Here is a 22,585-nt window from a genome sequence, read left to right on the forward strand (position 1 = left end):
TGGTTCAATTAATAAAAAGTTAACTGACCCACAAGTTCGTGAGTTTAATTTCGATTGTCAATGTTAGGACTTCTTTTATAACTAATATATAAGTACATATATTAATGTTCATTACCTTGAAGACTTCCTTGACCTTGGTCCAACTCTCCAAAAACTTTTTCTACCAAAAAATATGAAGCATACTTGGGTATGGCATCTTTAGATAGATGATATCCTTATATATAAATATAAACATTGTAATGGACGTGTATGCAACACTCGGATATGAAAACATAATTTTAATTTGATCAAAAAAATATATGAAAATGTAAAAGGTATTTATTCCTTATCATGTTTAAAAGATGACACCTATAGATATAGATAGGTAATACCAAATAAATACTAATTCTAAAATCCAGTAAATATCTTCTCTAACCATAACAAGCACACATGGAATTTAAACAAATCACAAATATATATTGTCTTTGACTAGAAAAAAAAATATCCAATTTGTATCAGCATTATGAATTAACACATGCTTATATTATACTTAAAAAAATATCTTCTCTATCCTATTATTACTCTTGTTGTTTAATGCAAATCCAAAATAAAACGATGTGATCCAATCCATCACCCACACCCCTACTCGCAATCCATTTTTTTGCTTTCCGATTCCTCCTCATCAATATTTTCTTCCATGTTCACCACAACCTTGCCTTCATTACCTTTCCTCCTCTTTTGTGGAGCATTCAGATCATTCTCGTTAATTTTTTCCAAAAATATTTCACTTGAATCACAAGGTTTTGAAACCTCTATCTTATCATCCAGCATGAGATTTTCATCACTTTTAGCAATTAATTCTTCAAAACTCTCCATTTGTTCAGCCTCTCGTTGGAGTGATTCTATGACATCCATTATTTCTTTATTAACCTATTAAAAAATAAGAAATTATAAGTCAGATAACACCAATACATCAAATTGAAAATTGCAATTAAAAAAGTTATTAGTTTGTTGGACTAAATATTTGCAACAAAACTTCAAAAATAATCAAATGCATAGACACATCAATATTAAGTATTTAAAGACATCATGGTAAACACTAAACACTAAATTCCTTTCTAAATTTCATATTTTCAAATGGTTTTAAAAGTTTCATGGTAAATTAGGACTACTAGTAATTTCGTAGTAATTTGTGGATACAATTAAAAGGAATGGAATTGATTTGAAGAATAATAACCCCTTCCCTATTTGATTGGTGAAAATATAAGTCATAATAAGAATATAGTTATTCACATAACAAATAATCAATGCAATCCAATAGCAAATAATAACACTAATATTAAAAACATTAATATCAAATTCAAATCATATTTTTCTTTCATATGTGTCTATTTAAAAATACTAGTAGTAGTACCTGTGGATTTTGAAGATAATCAACGATGTTAGTTGAACAAGTAGGGCATTTCATAATGTTCTTTTGTTCTCCCTTCGAAATATAACATTGGCCAGAAAAGACACCCTCAAGGCAGACTTTGCAGAAGTTGTGACCACAAGGTGTTGTAAGAGGGGAAGCTAACACGTTGTGACAACTATTGCAAACAAACTCTACAAAAACATTGAACCCACATGTAACAGTGTTACTTAAAAATTTCACTACTATAATTGAGCTAAGAAAAAATAGACAAGGTTACTAATTATCAGCAAGGATCATATACCTTTCAATAACCTATCCTTGATTTTGAAGGACACCTTTTTTTCTTCTGGCGTAACATCTTCTAATTTTACTCGATCAATAGGATCGACAATGTTCACCGGCTTCTTACTAAGTGGTGGAGGCTTCTTCCACAACCAGCAACCCTTTTCCTCCTGAAATTTGTATGAATTCAAATACTGATAGACCTTACAAATCTTTAAAAAAAAAGTTTGAAAAAAATAACATTTGTCTAGTGTTGTCGAATTTGAAAGTTTGTCGAGGATTCCGTTCATAGCTCTCAACAATGATTATACTTTTATTTAAGAGATCACCAAATGGAAGTAAATCTATCAATAAGTTGTGAGTTCTTTAACTCCTCAAAAGAATGTTAAGTACGGTGTTTAACGATTTTTGTGAATTACTAAATATAGAAAAACATAAATAAATGTAGAAAGGAATGGATAAATGTATGAAAAATAATATGTTTTCTGATTTAATGTACTTAAAATATAATGCACATGTGACATTTATAGACAATGAAACAGATCATACAATCCTATTGGCTGTGATCGTAGCCTACAAAGAATCAACTAAAGTGTTATTATTCAATATTCAGCTAAGCTCATGGAAAATATGCAACCTAGATCCCATATTTTGCCTCATTCCTTATGTTTTGTGCCATTTTCTAGTACCTTTTGCACACAAGTTTTTCTCTATGATCATGCTACCTATATTCTAGTTTGTTTGTCATCTTGACCTATAAATTTTGAAAATGAGCTATTGAGGTCAAATTACGAATTCCACTTGTGTTTGACTGATTCATACATTCCCACGCTTCTTGTCAAACTTGGTGAAAATGAGAAAGATTCAACTAATACGTTGGTCGTGAAGTAGTTAAATCCTTGTCTTGATATTCTCTTTTGTTTTAGATCTAGAATGTTTTGTATTTAATTTTTCTCAAACGGGTTTTTGAAACTTATATTATTTATAAAATATTTTTTAGACCATGTTTGTTTATTTAAAAACACAATTTAGACACTTTTTCTTGTATTTTTCACTACGTTCAATTTTGACTCATATTAGTTATTTCACGACACTTACTAGTACTTTTTCATGCAAGTTTATGTCTTTGATCATGCCCCCTATATTATAGTCTTGTTGGTTATCTTGAGGAGCTACAAACTCCAAAATGATCCCTTGTGGTTAAATTATCGGTTCCATATGTCTTGGACTAATTATGACTTTTCCACGACTCTTGTGAAACTGAACTAAGAATGATTTGACTAACCCACGTTTGTCAATTTCTAGTTTGACTAATCTCAATTTCACCATTAATATGTTGTAGGTTGTTTTTGGCTAAACTTTATCATTATGATTATCAGGTCTTACAAATTATGTACAAAAATAATGTCTAAAATACAATGAACAGATGTAATGAACAAAATTGAAGTAAATGCTATAAGACATTAGAAAATATAAGAAAAACATATAAGTAGACAACATCACTTACATCAAAGTCCCATGATGGATCACCCTTCCTTTCAGTAATGTCAACTGCATCCTTAAACTCCTCAATTATAGGTAGTGGTCGGGGACGGTCTCCTAATAAATCACTGCATACCAACAAAATTGATCCAAGTTATCATATTAAACATTTTCACTTGTTTTATTATTACAAAAACACACGTCCATGGAAAAAAAATATGAGGAAAAAAAATCAACCTTGTCCATGGAGCTGGCTCATTGTCACACCTCACAAACAAATACCTGCAAACTTTATAACCCTATCACACATAGATACCCCGTCAATAATAAATATTGAATGTTTGATAAACCACTAGGTCTTACTCAATTTATTTACTTGAATGACTATTGCAAACAATAATTGTACTTACTTGTTTTCCAATTTTGCGCCAACATTTCTCAATTCTATAAACTCCGTCATATCTCACTCCTGCTTTTGGTGCATAAGAGGAATGTTTCTCCTTGTGGGACCTGAACAAAATAAATCAATACATAAACTAAAGATTAATGCTAAACATATATATTGACGAATAGGATAGTTAATTCATATGAATCTAATTCATAATAGTTAATCAAAACAAAATCTCTCGCGAGATATAGCAATGCTCTAAACTAAATATCATATATATTCACGAATAGGATAGTTAATTCATATGAATCTAATTCATAATAGTTAATCAAAACAAACCTAATAACACGAACAGGATAGCCTTTTCGGCAACTGAGTCTCAACGCCTCATTCCTATCTTTAAATTGTTGATCAGATGATTGCCTTTTATTGGTACCTTTGTTACCAGCAGTATCCTTTCCACCACTTCCCGTATAAAGGAACCACTCACCGTGGTCTTCGTCATCAATGTACCCGCCAGAAAGAGCAACTGACTGGGCACCATGACTACTTTGACCAGCAATCCCCGCAATATGAGGAAAATGAGCACCCCATTGCTTACATTCCATCCTATCTCCCCATGTATCACCAACAAGAACCCCTCGACTCCTTGTTGGATCATTCTCAGCAATAATCGGTCCAAAATGATCTATTGGAATCGTCACAAATATCTTCCCACCAACAACATTAGCTTTTCCTGATTTCTTTGTTATCTCAGTCTTGTAACAAGTGTCAGGAAGCTGATCATCGTGAACAATACGAGAAACCTCTGTAGAAATGCTTGCTCCAACACTCTCAGGTCTTGCTAGCTTGGCCACGCGAATGGCGTTCACCAACTGAAAATTGATTTTTGGATTCTTGGTCATCTTTGCTGGAATGACCGTTTTACAATTCAGGCAATTGTGTTTTCCATTTCCATCCTTAATCCATTTCAGAAAACACTTTAGGCAAAAATTGTGTCCACATGGAGTCTGAACCAATGACAACAACATTACAACAACAAAAATCAATTTCAAACAATAATTCTTATAAAACTAAATGATTAAACATTTCAATTAAGGTCGAATCATTTAGATAACTTAACCATAACAAACTAGATTAAGTTATCTAACTAATTCGATGTTAAGATTAAAAGTAATGTCACCAGAAATCATCAGAAAATTAAGACTAAATATTATTAATTTTAATTGTTAAAGAGATAAAAGGGGGAAACAAAAGAAACTAACAGTGACAGGTCTCTCAGGCAATTCCATGCAGTATGAACAATTAATGCTACGATCAAAGATATCAAGCACGACATTGCTTCCAATGTTGTTTTCAGTAGAGGATCCAGCAACAAGTTCTTCATACATTTCCGCCAATTCTTCATCGCTAAACAAAGGTGGACTGGCAACTTTGTTGATGTCATTGGGCTGAGAACAACCAGGGCATTCCCAATCATAGATTGTAGTGGGAAGGAGGAGTAAACATGGCATATGCCATGGCTTATTGCAAGTTTTGCAAAGGAGAGTTTCAAATTCTCGATACGTCTCTTTGCAGGCCATGCATACGCCATTGGAGTCACAAGGAAGCTGCTTGCTATGCTCTTGTTCCATTTGGTATGATGTCTCACTGGTTTGATTTAGCGCTCCCTCTCCCTCTCCCTCTCTCCCTCTCCCTCTCCCCCTCCCCCCCCTCTCTCTCTCTCTCTCTCTCTCTCTCTCTGTCTCTCTCTCTCTCTGATAGTTTTATAAAATGAACAAAATGAAATTATATTAAGAGGCTTTTCTCCCTTTTTATAAGGATACTTTCAATCCTATTTTCACACGAGAGACTACCATATTTTATTTTTTTATTTTCCCAATTGTCTTCATTGTTTTTTCTTTTTCAACATTCATGAATTTAACATTTTATGGTAACTACTCTCCTTTTTGTCAAAAAAAAAATAATGGTAACTACTCTCTTTTGGTTATTTAAAATTATTTTTAATTATACTACTATAATTTAATTTTTTTAATTGTATATTATTTGGAAATCATTCATTACATATTTTTAATTAGTCCGATATAAGTAGACAATTATTATGACCCATTTTAAATTAGTCCATGTTCATGAACATGCACATAATAATACTCTCTTTATTATATTAAAATATATAATTATTATTTACTAATAGTGTATAGAACTTTCTACACATTTTATTCAACTTCCAAATATGTCTCCTCAAATAATATTTATTTACCCCTAAAAAAGGTAATACTTTTTTCAAATAGTTAGAAAATCATTAATTACAGATTATTACCCCTAATAACTTGGTCCATATTCATGAACAAACACATTTCTCATTTTTTTATATTGAAAAAAAAATTATATATGGCTTTTGTAGTATAATTTAATTATTTACCAATAGTGTTAAAAAATTTCTACATACATATTCAACTTTCAAACAAATCACAATAAGTTTATATATATATATATATATATATATATATATATATATATATATATATATATACTCCCTCCGGTCCTATTTATAAGAAAAATTTGACTTTTTAGATTAATTGAATAATTGATGTATCTTGTCTAGAATATAGACCAAATACATCATTTATGCAATGAATCAAAAAAATCAAATATTTCTTATAAATAGGACCGGAGGGAGCAGACGGTTATTATTACCCGTAATAACTTTAGTCCATATTCATGAACAAACACATTTCTCATTTTTTATATTGAAAAAAATATTGCATATGATTATAATTTAATTGTTTTCCAATAGTGTATAAAAATTTCTACATACATATTTACCTTTCAAACAAATCACAATAAGTTTATATATATATATATATATATATATATATATATATATAGTTTTATTTATAAATTATTGTATTTTTTAATAGTACACTTAAAGATCATACTTACTCATATATTTTTTAGGGTAAATATGCCTTTACCTCCTGTAATTTGAGCGAGTTCTGGTATACCTCCTGTAAAATAAAGGTTAGATTTAAACCCTGTAATATAAAGATTCTTTCATTTTAGACCCTGAGGCCATCTGACTGGGCAAAATCCCTGATGTGGCATGCTGACTGTGTAATTTTGATGATATGGCATGTTGACTGTGTATGAAAACAATGAAAAAAAAATAATGGAAACCTTCATAATTTTGAATTAAAATAAAGTTATAAAAAAATTCAAAAATATAATATTATCTAATTTTTTATTTTGAAAATTAATTTCAAGAATTTTATTTTATTTTAAAAAAAACCTTCATAATTTCGTATTTTTTTTAGAATGAATGGTGAAATGAGGTAAAAAAAAAAGTAAATTTGTGTTAATCTAGATGAATAACAGGATACAATGGATATTGATATTGGTTGACACCAGTATATAAGTCATGTTATACTACTGAATAACAAGCCCTTAATTCTATTCTTCATGATTTTTTTTTCTAATTTTTTAATTTCGAAAAAGATTTTATAAAAATTCTGGAATAAAATTTTCGAAAAAAAACCTGAATTTTTTCTATTGAAATTCTGGAAAAAGATTAACTATTTTTATTTTTAAAAAATATTTTCAATTTTTTTAAAAAAAAATTCAAGAAAATTATTTTCAGAATTTTCAATTCTGGAAAAATATTATCTAAATTTTTATTTTTTTATTTTCAAAAAATATTATCTAATGTTTTGTTTTTTAATTATGAAAAATATTTTCCAATATTTTTATTTTTTGTATAATTAATATAAAATAATTTCGAAAGAATAATTTGAACTTTGAAAAAAAATATATTCTAATTATTTTGAAATTTTTTGAAATAAATTGAGTTCCAAAGTGGTATTTGTAAACATATTTTGTTCCAACAAACATGTCTTTTTTTGGATGTGCAAAACTAGAGGAGGTTCAAAGTGAAGCAGGCCTATGGCACATTATACATGACAATTTGGAAACTCCGGATGGTTTTGTAGCTCTTCTCTTTCAGTTACTAGAATCTCTATAACTCCAACAACTTCTTGACTTCGTGATGACCCTTTGGTGTATTTGGAAGCGGCGAAATGACAAGCTGTGAAATGACGTCGAAACCCAAAGAGACAGAGAGAACAAGGAGAATACCACAACACTACAATGGTAGATCACAAATGAGAGGGGTGGATTAGATCAGTATCTTGAGAAGTGAACTGCAATGTCGATGCGGCAATTTTCAAAGATCAAAGATGTTATGGGGTCAATATGTGTCTACGAAGGGATCGAGGGAATTGTGACACCCTAAACCCCAAAATAAATATTAATAAGATTTATTAAAAAATCAAGTTTGATTTGCAACGGAGAATCAAATAAAAACTTTTTTATGAATTAAAAATTCTTTCAGAAGGTTCATGATACCACATTGACTCATAGTACAATATAGTGCATATTTCACCTCATTAATAATAATAATAATAATAATAATAATAATAATAATAATAATAATAATAATAATAATAATAATAATAATAATAATAATAATAATAATAATAATAATAATAATCTATACTATATATAAAGAACTTTCAGCTCTTTTGGGTTGGATTTTTTTCTCCAAAAATACCCTCAATTTTCAATATAAATAACACATGTAACAAATAGATAAGAATAAATTTAAATCTTAAAAAAATGTAACAAACACAATATATATATATATATATATATATATATCTGGTTTTTTTTCCTTTATCATTTAAAAATTGTAACAAAGTATATTTATATTTACTTTTTCATTATCCCAATTATACCCTTAAATAACTTTTTATATAATAAAGATTATTGTTGGTGTCATTAAAAAAAAGAATTTTGATTATATTTTTTTGTTATATTGTTGGTGTCATTGAAATAGATAATCATGATTAGTTTGGTTTGTTATAAATTGAAAGAAACAAATATTATCTTTTTAGTTTTAATCAAAATTTCATAAATAAAAAAAAAGTTCATAATTTTCAAAAGTCAGCGCAATAAAAAGAGCGGAAAGACGGGCACATGAGTGTCCGTCTTTTCGCTAGTAATAATAACATTAAATACTTTGTTTTTAAAAATAATGATTTCTCATACATCATAAATATGATTTTCTTATACAATGACTAAACAAATGATATAAACCTATATTCACATTGCGATTTCACAACCACATGACCAAGCCAGCAACTACAAACAACGAAGGGGTGAGTTTCAAGAACATGTAATATTGTAAAATAAATGAGAAGAACACGTAAGCATTTAAGTCAAAACTGTATCACATCACAAACATAATATACAAAACCTTGAAGAATATACTATACCAACTAAATCCACAATTAGTAAAAAAATATTGTTACAACATAAGAACCAAAGTCTATTGAATAAGCTTAAATTGTTGTTAGTGGTTGTTTGACCTGATACGATTGGGCTACATGTGTTTGTTTGTTTTGCTTATGTATGACAACAAAACTTGTACCCGCCCAAACCCACCCCGATATGACGGTTTTTTTCCTGCTTTAACTGAGTTTGAGTTTTCCTCGATTTAAAAAACGGGTAAAAGATGGGCAACGAGGATATAAGTACCCAAACCCAAAATCGTCCGCAAATGTTGAAAATTATTTTATCACCACTTTATTACTCCTTTAATTGTCATGTTATAAAAATTGTCATTGATATTTAATGAAGCAATTAAATCAGTTGGTTAAAAAAATGTTAAAGTTAACATATTACTAGACTAGACCATCGACCCGTGCTCCGCACGGGTCCTACCGACTAAAATATGTACGAATAAGTTATATCATAACTAGAACGCCGACCCGTGCGTCGCACGGGTCTTTTAAAATTACAAACTGTAGTATATTTTGAACAATCAGTATTTAGTTTTTTTTAATGAGAATAGATTTCTTTTAATGATGAAGGAATATAGTTTGTTATTAACATATGAAACTATATCATATTTTTTGTATTAACCATCTGGTTCGAAGAAAAAAGGAGATATGGTAATCTGGAGTTCGGTCGAAAAGTAAGAAAAGTTTGACCAAAAATTGTCCTCCTAAAATCAAATTCAAGTTCTCTTGAACAATTCATTATTTATGGAATTCATTAACCATTCAAACCCAATTGTTTGATTTATGAAACATTATCATATGACATTTACGATTGCAATGAGAATAGAAAATACAAAGGTGGAAGACAATACATTAGAAGAATTGTCTTTAAAAAAAAGATTGATGGAGAGCATCAAGATCCATTCACTATGCTCGTTTACAACACAATCTCAAACATCTGTGTTCCACAATCATCGATTGGTGTGACTTATATTCCCTTTTCTCTTCTCTTTTCACTGGACTTGGTTGATGGAGTAATCACAGCTTTCAAACAATCCTATACAAAACGATAAAATTAAAATTAAGACAAACTTTGAATTTCCTTTGTGTGTGAGATGGACACAAACTTACATCATAGCCTAAAAGCAAAGTTGGATTATTGCAGAACCATTAAATATTCGGTAAAGCACCCAATATAACAACATAACATTGATTTCAAATATGAAAAGAATACACCAAGTCGATTAATATCATAGTTGATTCTTAGAACCTCCTAACAATATGAATATTAATTGATACCACAACATATAGGAACAGATAAACAAAATATTAAGCACTAAACTGAACAAACAAAACTATCATGCAAATGTATGGAAGGAGGACAATAAACATTGGCACATTGCAGCAACGTTTAAGAGTATGGCTTTGTACAAAAAATGTATGACATAACACAACCAAGATCCTTAAAGCACAACTTACACCAGGTATTGAGGAGAGGATGAGGATATAGGACGCCGAAGTTTGGCTCACAAAAGACTCATGTCCACATTGTACACATCAGACAAAAAACATACTGAGCTATCAATTTCTTTCAAAAGGATAATCACAACTAACTATTATAACACCTTTAGATCCTATTAGAGAATCAATGTCAACTGATCAACACAACTAATATTAGTTACTATGCACATCTTTTTACAAATTTTTCTTCGCATGCTTCTAGTTTTTGATAACCCAATTCTTTTGAATTTATTTTTAAGTTATGAAGATACTTTTTTATGGAAGAACACTATAGTTAAAACTATTAACTCCTCAATGATAGCTGTATAAACAAAAGTAGAACCAACAGAGTCCTCGAAATAGTTTCTAAAGAGCAATACATATTACAATATTTGACCAAAAAAATAAAAATATTTGTGTGACAATATTATGGTCTTGGTCACACGGCTAAAGCATAGGATCATAATAAATTACTTTTAAGTTAAATAAATATGCATAGATATAACATGGCTTATAAAAACATACACGTACATAAGTTAAATGGTTAACATGAGATGTCATATCCTTGTGGGGTACTGTTAATCGAAATCACCTAATCAGAGATGTCATAATCAAAACATGAGATTAATTCAAATGAAACGTAACCAAACCAATATTTTTTTTTTAAAAAATAAAAAGAAAACAATTACAATGATTACTAAAAAAAGACTTTGATAGATCGATAACCAGGAGAAAGGGAATTAGGTCATCAAATCCAACAGATGAGTATTCTGAAGAATAACAATCTAGATCATGATAATCACCGTCCGATGAATTTTCTAAAATCCCTCTGATTTCTCTTCTCGGTTGAACAATCACCTTACACAAATCTCTTCGCTTCATCAGATTCAACATTTAAAAAAATCCGACCAACCATCACTCTATCTCCTTCGCTTCAGCTTCGTCACGTTGCGTTGCCGTATCAAATTTGCGATGCATACCGATGAGGGGGAGAGAGAGAGGGAGGGGCGTTAACAATTGATAAGAGAAGAGATTGTGGGAGCTGTTAAGAATGAGAGAAAATATGGTCATGGGAAAGAGAGAAAATTTGAATATGCATGGAGAACACAAATGCCACGTTGGGAATAATTAGGGGGAAAAATTAGGGTTAATGATAGCTTTAGGGGATAAGCTTTAGTAAGTAAGATAATAAAAAAAAATATGAAATATTCATATGATAAAAATGTATTACATTAATCATATCATCTTGACATTAATATAGTTTGAAAACCGTACATTTTACATTAGTTATCATACATTACGAAATACTATAAAAATGACATTTGAAGTGACATTAGTATTTTCACATTCATCATTGGTTATCATCAACCCCTTTTTTTTTACGTATTCAACCCATCTCTTACAGTAACTCTTGTTAATAGTCATTACAAATAAAACAAACAAAAATTGACTCCTTTGAAATTTGATCCAAGCCTTACACCAATTCCATATTAAGTTTGTGCTTGTGTGGCAATTAGAGTTTGTAATTTCACTCATTAAATCCTACCATGACATTCTCTAGCTTATATGTTCCTCCTTCTTCAAGCATTCCTTGAATCGTTGGCACTAGGAACTTATGAACAGTGGCTTGGATCCGTCCTCGCTAAACAAAAAATAACATGTCATTAACATAAACCATAGTATATGTTATCGTAGTCGCAACTTGAAAAATGAATCATTTATTTATACAATCGATTTATATAATATACCTTATCATCAACCAATATCATGTTCATGAAGATGATATCGTCTGGATTTTCCTTATCACGGATCAGCGATATATGGGCCACACGGACAATCAGCTTGAAATCCTTCTTTCCACCTGTCACAACTGAAATGGGGGTGAAAATGTTTGCCATATTAGCAAGTGCAAGAAGAGTTATATTTGCTTAAATTTTCTTAAAGTCGAGAATGGTTGTATTAGCACAACTAAGTGGTATTTAAATAGATAATTGACAATTCTCTTCGTTAGTTTCAAATGTGATTAATCATAGTCTTCTATTGGTAATAATTACTATTCAAAAGTTTTTAATTGCCATTAACTACGTTCTTGATTGCCATTAACACTACGTCATAATTACTATTCAAAATCGAATCAACCTTGATACGTGTTATTTTTCGAAATAAGTACATCATAATTGCTTTTAATAGGTAGTAATTGGTAGAGTGGTTAGCGCATAATGCATAAAAGCAATTAAAAGTAATTCCTATACGAAAATATGCGACTTTCAAGTTTTTAATTGTCATTAACGACATTTTCAAGCCATTAACTACGTTCTTAATTGCCTTTAACAGTACGTAATAATTACTATTCAAAATTGAATCAACCTTGATACGTGTTAATATTTGAAATAAGTAGGTCATAATTGCTTTTAATAGGTAGTAAATGGTAGAGTGATTAGTGCATACTTTAGTGGTAAAATTCGAGGGAAATTTCACCTTGAAACGCATATCTTCCTATCACTCTATATCGGATAGCACATTATAGTGTAAAAAATGCATGTGTGAAACATTGAAATGTCAGTAGAATAATGCGATAGGAATTAGTGTATGCGTGAAACAGTAAAAAAATATGCGTGAAACATTTTCAATTGCCACTTTCTAAGGGATGTTTATGTTATTTCTGATTAGCAATTAGTGTAGGGGAATTAGTTATTTCTGATTAGCAATTAGTGTAGGGGAATTTTGACCGACTTGATTAGGCTTTAATACGTATTCAATTGCATTAACGAAGTGAGAGAACTTTTTTCAAGTTTGAATAAGCGGATGTAATCAAGTGCTTGAACGGATGAGATTACTCGAGCAATTAGTACATGTTTAGGAGGGAAAAAAGCTAGAGAATTAGGGCAAAGTAGGGAGGATTAGGGCAAACATGATAGCCAAGCAAGTCTAGCTTTTATAATAAAGGATAATGCATTATATCATTGTCTTCGAGGTTGAAGAAAAACTTTTTCTTATTAAAAAAATGATTCATTGTGGGTACGGATGTGATTCAATTTCTCTTAGAATGATTTTGGATATTTAAGAATTATTTTCCAATAAACTAACGGATCAAAATGAAACATCAAATATTTGACATATTGGATTGCGACTTTGAATTGATCACATCATACAATATCATTTTACAACCGTTGGATCACTGTCCTTTTATCTTTGTTTTCACTTAAACCATCGATTTTCATTTGTATCAGAAAATGGAATGCATTGTCACCTTATTTCATAACCCTTAGCAAGCAAGTTTTCTCGTTCCACAATTCAAGCCTCCATTCTATCTCTCATCACTTCACTTCTTCGCATTCTAAAAGGTAACATTTTTAACCTTCTAAATCAGTGTATCATGCTATACTGTTACTAGTTTTGCTTTGTTTTTATCATTTTTCACTTAGGTTTGTGTTAATTTTTGCTATATTGTTGTCATGTTTTTGGGTTTTTTCTGCTGGGTGTTTTTAGTTATAAGTGATGATTTTGTAGATTCGGCTCTGTGTAGATAAACAACTTAATTTGCAGCTTATAACATAATGAAAGTGATTATGTGCTCTGAAGCATAGACACCTCATGCATTAAGCGTGTTCCGGTGTCAGACACCCATTGTTGTCCGACACCCGTACCACACATGTCCCAAAAGAAACTTTTTTTCCTTTGCTTCGACATACTTTTACACTCCTTAGACACTTCTATTGAGTTTAAAGATGTGTTGAAGTAGTATATGCATGAATCAGGTAAGAATTCGATAACATCATTTTTAACTTTTCGGTATAGTTGATGGATGAATCGGGTGAAAATTGTCATATTTTGTTCAAGAACTTTTTTGTAGTGTACCGAATTGCTCAATTTTGATTAACTTATATATAGTTTAGTTCTTAACGTAGATCTTTTATAAATAATGTTCGTATTTTATTTACATACGTGTCGGTGTCATATGTTTTTAAAACTAGCAGTATCGTCCGTATCCATGTCATTTTTGTGCTTCATAGTTTTTGAGTAAGCTATTTCTATAACAACAACAACAATCAAGCTTTATCCCACTATGTGAGGTCGGCTACATGGATCATATTACGTCATAGTGTTCTGTCATAAACCATATTTGGATCCAACTCATATTTCTAAAACAAATGATAAATAACATGTCATAAGTTGTTTTCGCAAGTTCTCCCAGACAGTGTACAAGTACTTATGCGTGTAGATAAACTCAAATAGATAACCATATCACATTTCAAGCACACTTATGGATTCCAAAAAATCCATAAGTGTGCTTGAAATGTGATATGGTTATCTATTATGTCAATTTTAGACCACCAAGTCCATGATCCTCAATCCATGTATGAAACATGAAAATTTCCACTTGAAGTTTGACTCTGCTTTTACCCTATTAACATCAAATCATGGTTTCTCAAATTTGAGAAATATGATGACAAGTGTTGGTGATGAAGTTCTTGTTGTTGTTGTTTATTGTTCTTATGTTGAACTTCATTTTGGAACATACTGTTTAAGCTTAGAAGAAGCACTGTTTCTGGTTCAGTACTACATACATGCATACTGTCTTACCTTAGAAAACATTTTAGAGCTAACCTCGTGCTTGTGACCTGCTAAATGCTTCCATTTCATTAAGAGATCCATCAGATTTGTGGGGCATAATGAATAAAAAGTTGTGACTGATGAGTGTGTGAAGGAACCCAACCAGTTTATTTTCATTGTTAATGTCAACAGCATCATCATTTCCATTCTCTTCATCTTTTAGATTGGGATTATATCCACACTCTCTGATTATTAACAGGGTTAGTTTTTCCTTTGGTTCTAGTCCATATTTAGATATGTATTATTTTTAACATGTACTAAGATAAATATATATTCGTAACAAGAAGATTTATAGGTTAGACATTGTCATGGAATGTTGGTTGTTTTACTTCATGATTACCTAGAGGTTTAAATCCTTAATAAATATGCTTTGTCAAAAAAATAAATCTTTCATTAATAAGTTGTTAAGGAATTAAATTTAAAATCTTCTTTGAGCAAGTGATTTTACTGTTCTGTATATACCTAATGAGTCATGAGGCATTTGGCCAGAACATGAAGTATGCTTTCAGTTGAAAGTCATTAATTGTTTTTGTACCCTATTAATTGCTTGTTAGTGGCATGCTTGTATCCATCAATAACATCCTCAGGATAGGTAATAAGATCTTATGACTAAATTCTTTAGCATGAGCTAGTTACTCATTTTCCCTGAGTTACTTGATGCATAATTTTTCTAGGAGTCCATGTTCCAGTTCCCTTTTGAGAAGAAATATTTAGAATTTCTTGAAAAATTTCCCTTTAGCTGAATTCTTGAATAATGAAGGAAATTTCTTGAAAAAGTTCTAAATGAAGGAAATTTTTCAAGAAATTCTAAATCTTTCTTCTCAAAAGGGAACTGGAACATGGACTCCTAGAAAAATTATGCAGTTAGTGCTGAAATTTCTTGAAAAATTTCTTGAAAAAGTTCCCTTTAGCTGAAATTGAAGAATTGAAGAGTGGAATTGAGTTGCAGTACAAAGCTGGCTATGATAAGGCAGTGAAACAAGTTGTATTTTTTGCATCTAAACTTAAACCATGATCAAGTTGGGTCAATTAAAATTATTCATGGTAAGTTGATTGACCTTTATGGTGATTTGGGAATACCTTATTAAACATGTGTAGTTAGTGCTTTGTTTGGGTAGCATAGATGTTTTGCACTGCTCTTGAAACTTGTAAGGTTTTCTAGTATCATTGTTTTGTGACTCCTTTGTCTTTTGTAGATTGGGATGGGATTATAGCCACATATAAACTCATATTAAGACTAAAACTTTCAATACTTGATTTGTTCTATAGCTATAAGTTTTTAGCATCATTCTGCTACTCAAACTAGTAATTTACATATAAGTAATGTTTTTTTTTATGTAATGGTTTAAACTTTACTGATTGCATTTGCTCTTGCTTGGTGGTCATTATCTATATGTAATTTAAATTTTTAAATTTCATGATACAAAATAGATAAAAAAAGGGTGACTTGGAACACTATATATGCCAACATATTTAGAAGTTAGAACGAGTATCTAATGTACAAGAAAAAAATAAAAATTTAGAAACAGGTATCTATTACCAAATTATTATTAATGTCTTAAGCCTCACAAGACTTAAAATAAACAGGTATCTATTACACTATATAACTCACAAGACTCACTCCTACAATGTCTCTTTGGACAAATATTCAGAAAAAGTGAGAGAATAAAAAAATTATAGAGAGACAAAACACCTTAAGAAAACAAAGAGTTAAAGGTTGATTTTTTTTTTTTTTTTTTGAGTTAACCCTTTATTTTTAAGGGAAGATTTAAGATGATTCTGATATTTTGAAATTCAACGAAGTAAATATAACTTAACAAAAAATTGTTCCACCTTTAATACAACAAACTAATTATATTTTTCTTATTCTTATTAAAAACTCTCAATATTATTTTCCATACATGTCATATAATGTTGAACTAATATCTATACATTATCATTTAATTATTATTATTTTTTTTTTACAATTCTACAAATTCAATTATTACTTAGCGAAAATAAATTTTTTTTTTTTGAGGGGAGCGAAAATAAAATGTTGTTTGTTGCTGTGTACTGTAGTACTAATTACTTCTCCTGACAACCTGTAACGTACTTTTCCTTTTTTAGTATTTTTGGTTTTGTAAAATTAAAATTAAATTTGTATTTTGTTAATGAATAGAAACAGAAATATAGGCTGCACATTTAGAAGCGTTGGATCATTGCTCTTTTAATTTTGAGCAGATTTTCACCATTGATTCATTTGTTTCTGAGTTTAAGTAGAGTCACTTTATTTACATAACCCTTCTCCAGTAAGTTTCCTTCATTTTCATTTTCCATCGGTACGAATCATTCTTGCATTCTAAAAGGTAACTTTTTTTTTTAAACTTGTAATTAGATTACTGTATGATGCCATATTTTTACAGTTTTGTGTTATTTTTGTTATATTTCTCAAGTTTTATGACCCATTATTTACTTTTGCTAATGGGTGTGTTGATTTTGTGTTACTATCCATTTTGAAAAGAATTTCTCCTTACATTATCTGAATTAGAGTATTTGGTGTGAACAGAGTTTAAGGTAGCTAAAATGAAAAAAAAAATAGTTATAGATGAAACAATTTTTGACGAGACTATATTTATCTTACGACTGAATTCCAGATTCTTATGACCTTTTTCCCGAAACCGGTGGGTTAACGTAACATAAAAAAAATAATAACGAAAAAGATAGTTTGTTTGTTTTGGTTGGGTCACTTAAGGAGATTGAGGAGGAGGAGGGCTTTCGTTTAATAATATTATAACAACATAGATTAAGTTTGAAGATTTTGAGTTCTCCCAAATCATGGGGGTTTTGAGTTTGATTTTTAGATTGAAATTTCAATCCCAAATCATGGGGCTTTCGTTTAATAATTTTTCATGTTCTATAATGTTACTTCTTCAGGAAGAATGGATTCAAAGTCTGTGAAAGGTTTACCCGAAAGACGTAGCAATAGGAAGAGGAAGATTGATCATGTAGAGGAATCTCCACCAGAAACTTCAACCAATGTTTCACGGGCTACACCCGCCAAGAATGGTGATGGCACATCAATCTGGGATGAAAATTTTCCATTTGGAGACTTTGTTGATAAGCAATTCATTGCAGAAAAGGATTGTGAAGCATTTGACGTGTGGGGATTAGAGAAGTGTAGCCAAGTTATGCTAGCAGATTCTGTTCGATCGGTGTTTCTTGTCCGTAGTATGGGGAAAATGGTTAGTGATTTGGAAAAGAAAAACAAGGCTTGCATTGAAGAGAATACTGAATTGAAAAAGAAGTTGTCTGAATATGAGAAGGACGTAGATAGCTTGATGGAAAATTTGGAAGAATTAAGCTTGGAAAAGTGTCAATTAATGGAAAAAGAAGAAAACTTGATAGAGGAAAATTCTAAGATGAACATAAAATTACTCGTCAAAGAAGATATTATTGACAAGTTGAAGGCTGAAATTGAAGTGGTGAAGGCTGAAATTCCACGGCAGTACAATGTTGGATTCAATGAGGCGGTCAAGAAAGTTTCAGTTTCATTACCTGAACTTAAACCTAATGTTTAAAATTATTGATATTTATTTTGGATTGAAGTTTACATTGATGAAGGTTATTGCAAGGTAATGCCTCTAAAACTTATGTAGTTGAAGGCTTGAAGCTTTTTGAACTTCTATACCTTTTATTTTAGGATCCTGTGTTTTGTTTTGCATTCTCCTTTGTTGTTGAATGTATGTATTGAAGCATGATAGTGTTGGTCTTTAGTTGGATGCATTCATCTTAATCAGTTAACTGCCAACTTTTTGCATTTATTTGCTTATGTTATGTGCCACCACTGGTTTAGAAAAGGGTTTCTTTTCTTAATGTTGTATTGAAGGATAATTTCTCTATTGAAGACTCTATCTTGGAGATGATTAAAAATAGTGTTTTAGACACAAATTACAAAAGTAAAATACCAATAATGATGTGATAAGTAAACAAGCAGAAACAACATTAGGAATGATGTGAATCATATGATTAAGTTGGGGGATGATGAAGAGGGTCTGTGAATAGTTTATGTTAATATTCCTTCATTACAATTTTGATTTATGGTTTGAACATGAAAAAGAAAAAAAATGATATAAGAGGGTGTGATTTACAAAGCTTGCATTCTAGAGAGGTGTTTCCTCACCTTCCATTCACAACCTGCATGGAAATTCATTCAAATCATATTTGCGGAGGAGTGATTAAATCATGGTGGCCTAACCGAACTCCTCTTTAGAATACTTTCTTCTTCTGATCATTATTATTACCCTCTGGTGCATTTTACTTTTACTTATTATTTGGCCAGGAAGTAGTATTTTATTGGCCTTTGGAGATCATAGACAGCTTTGAGATTAATGGGTGAATGAGAAGAACCAGTGGAAGTGAGATCTCTTGATGGTGTTCTTGGATCTGTGATCAGTGCTAAATTGATGGTTTAGTTAGATATTTTGTAGTGAAGGAAGAGATAAGGAAGGTTAGTACTGACTGCTTTTGAGCTTCAATTCCTTTAGGATTTTGATGAGTATGGCTTGAAATGGAGAGAAAGAAAACAGAGAAAGAGATATGATTGGAAGTGGAGAATTCAAAATTCAATTTAGATTATTTGTTTAAGTAGAGTTTGATTGGATTAGGACATCATCTCCTCACCCTAAATGTTGTTTCATTTAAAAAATGTCATATTTGTAGTACAATGTAGATTATTTTTACAATTACATTCAAATTTAAACTTTTACTATTTCCGTGTTATACAATCAATTTTCAAATGCATTTACAAAGTTGTTGTCATGTGACTGGAAGGTCACGAGTTCAAGTCCTGGAAACAGCCTCTTGTGTAAAAAGCAGGGTAAGGCTGCGTACAATACACCAAATGGTGGGACCTCTTCCCGGACCCTGCGTATGCGGGAGCTTTAGTGCACCAGGTTGCCCTTTTTTTTTTTTTTTTATTTACAAAACTAGGGCGATGCGGCAAAGTAATAGTATATTTGTAGATGTCTGGTGTAAAATTAGTTTATATTGTATGCTCTTTAAACATGTTTAAGTATATGTGTGGAAATGAAATCGACGAGTTTTGGGTAGAATACATAAAGAAGAGAAATGGTGATCTTCTAGGGAAATCTCAAAAGGATGTTCTAACTGATGATTCTTTTGATCTGGGTATAATCTTGAAGATCCAAATCAATAGATTAAATCAGAATTATACACTAAGAAAAATATTGACAAGACTCAAATTTATTATTTGAAGTTTGCAATTAAGAAATTGATGAAATTCCACTGCACTACAATGCTATAGTTTGAGAGCCACCCGTGGCGGAGCCAAAAAAAAAAGTTGGGGTGGGCCATTAAAATTAACCGTTGAAAAATTGTTTAAAGTCTCGCAAAATAGACCTATAATTGAATTATTTAAATTTTTCGGGTGGGCCACTACACCACTTTGCGGGAATTTGGATCAACCGAAACCTAAAACCGACATAAAAATGTATAAAATCTCACAAAATAGACATATAATTGAATTATTTAAATTTTTCGGGTGGGCCACTACACCACTTTGCGGGAATTTGGATCAACCGAAACCTAAAACCGACATAAAATTGTATAAAATCTCACAAAATAGACCTATAATTGAATTATTTAAATTTTTCGGGTGGGCCACTACACCACTTTGCGAGAATTTGGATCAACCGAAACCTAAAACTGACACAAAATTATATAAAATCTCGCAAAATAGATCTATAATCGTTGATTTTTTAATTTTTCCGGATGGGCCGTGGCTCACCCCAGCCCATGAAGGGCTCCGCCACTGAGAGCCACCACATATCATGGTTGTATGACACTTAAAAAGACTATTCCTCCAATTTCGAGCCATACTGCATAATCAGTACAAAGTTCTAACAAGAGTCTCCATTCTTCTGGCATTTGCAGCACAAAGTTCTACCAAGATGCAACCAATTTATTAGAAAAATGCAAATAAAATCGTTTATATTGCAAAAATACAAGTTGTGAACATGATCAATTGAATGCTGTTGCCTAATTTATTGTCTATGTTTTAGACTTATGAGAAAAATAAAGGAGGGATTATAAGCAGTGGCGGAGCTAGAAAAAAAAGCTCGGATGTGCCACTAAAATTAATCATAATATATAAACACTATAACCGTTGAAAAATTATTTAAAGTCTCGCAAAAATAGACCTATAATTGAATTATTTAAATTTTTCGGGTGGACTACAACACCACTTTGCAAGAATTTGGATCAGCCGAAATCTAAAACCGACACAAAATTATATAAAATCTCGCAAAACAGACATATAATCTTTAATTTTTTAATTTTTTTGGATGAGCCGTGGTCCACCTAGCCCATGAAGGGCTCCGCCACTGGTTATAAGAGATGATCGCAAATTCTATGAGAAAATAAACGAAGTTGTTGTGTAACAATAATATAAGTTAATTATTATAATATAATAATCAGAGTATTAGGTAACTGGTCTTTGATCAAAATATACTCACGTTCATTAAACGCATACAAGAGATGGTTGGTTAGATGATTCATGTATTAATTAATTAATTAATGATCTACTATGTTATAATAATCACTTGCATATTTCTATTTATTGTTAGGGTGTTGCTAACTTATGCCGGCACACGATAAGAAACTAAATGTAGAAATTTAACTTTGCAAATTTCGCATGCATAACCTTATATTTTCAATACAATAATTATTATTTAATTCTATTTTAAGACCTTTATCTTGTGACTTAAGAGCACAAGTTAACATTTCCCTTATTGTTATTCAGCAACATATTCAACTCATTTTAATTTTAACTTTAAATAAAAATCAATTAACTTTAAATAAAAATGACTATAATTTTTTCCACCCTATGAGTTTCTTGCGTATCTTATTCGGATTCTAAAATCTGAAATGTTTTAACATAATTTGGATGTATTCATGGATGTTTATGTTGTTTAAATCCTATAATCTTAATTGTATATGACATATATTATCAATTTAAATCCGTTGGAGAATTCTATAAGAGATTTGCGACATAGTCTAAAGACGCGCATGAAATACTCATGTTAATAGGTAAATCCAAAATACAATTTAAACTTAAATCATTTTTTTAAACACTTTAGAGGTTTAACTTTAGGTTCAACTCCATTGGATCGTTGACATATGGAACTGTTGTTGGAGAAGACTCGAGTGATGCAAGTGAAAAAGTTGTTGATATTTTCTCAGATGTTGCATGTGCTTGTGGTCTTAGTGGTATGTGTCTTGCTCCATTATTTTCTTCAGAAATTATGATGGATCCGATAGGTAAATCCATGGAGGATATCAAGTCCATGGTTTCATCAAATTTAACCTCAGCAGGCGGTGATGGTCCCGGAGGTGGGAGTAAACCCATCAGCATCTCGTGAAAACTGTTTGGTGGGGGAACTAACCCCATCATCATCCCCCCAACATTTGGTGAAGAGGGAAATTCACACGTTAGTTGAATCAGCTCGATCAACTTTTATTGATTCTATCTGTAAACTATGATTCAATGACAAACAATTGTGATAGTCAAGGTCTTCTTTATAGTTGAATTGG

The 22,585-nt window shown here is 30.8% G+C and overlaps 2 protein-coding genes across 4 annotated transcripts; one reads left to right on the forward strand and one right to left on the reverse strand.

Moving 5' to 3' along the window:
- Positions 1–468: 468 nt before the first annotated feature.
- LOC146955312 (E3 ubiquitin-protein ligase ORTHRUS 2-like) lies at positions 469–5,067 on the reverse strand. Its single transcript, XM_085721050.1, has 8 exons — positions 4,811–5,067; positions 3,885–4,555; positions 3,568–3,667; positions 3,395–3,456; positions 3,183–3,285; positions 1,695–1,845; positions 1,394–1,584; positions 469–909 (listed from the first exon to the last, which is right to left on the reverse strand). The coding sequence occupies exons 1-8, from the start codon at positions 5,057–5,059 to the stop codon at positions 622–624; spliced, it is 1,815 nt and encodes a 604-aa protein (XP_085577176.1). The 5' UTR covers positions 5,060–5,067; the 3' UTR covers positions 469–621.
- Positions 5,068–13,602: 8,535 nt separating this feature from the next.
- On the forward strand, positions 13,603–18,803 carry LOC146955313 (uncharacterized). Of its 3 annotated transcripts, none has more exons than XM_085721054.1 (2): positions 13,603–13,725; positions 17,909–18,803. In XM_085721054.1, exon 2 carries the CDS (start codon positions 17,914–17,916, stop codon positions 18,550–18,552), a length of 639 nt encoding a protein of 212 aa, XP_085577180.1. In that variant the 5' UTR covers positions 13,603–13,725; positions 17,909–17,913; the 3' UTR covers positions 18,553–18,803. The 3 variants fall into 3 exon arrangements, with proteins under 3 accessions (XP_085577180.1, XP_085577187.1, XP_085577183.1); XM_085721061.1 differs by lacking the exon at positions 13,603–13,725 and adding an exon at positions 15,898–16,039; XM_085721057.1 differs by lacking the exon at positions 13,603–13,725 and adding an exon at positions 17,172–17,340.
- Positions 18,804–22,585: the final 3,782 nt, after the last annotated feature.

This window comes from Medicago sativa, chromosome 1 (genome assembly GCF_051527215.1).
Source record: "Medicago sativa cultivar Bolivia chromosome 1, Bolivia_mono, whole genome shotgun sequence".
NCBI classification, from domain to species: Eukaryota; Viridiplantae; Streptophyta; class Magnoliopsida; order Fabales; family Fabaceae; genus Medicago; species Medicago sativa.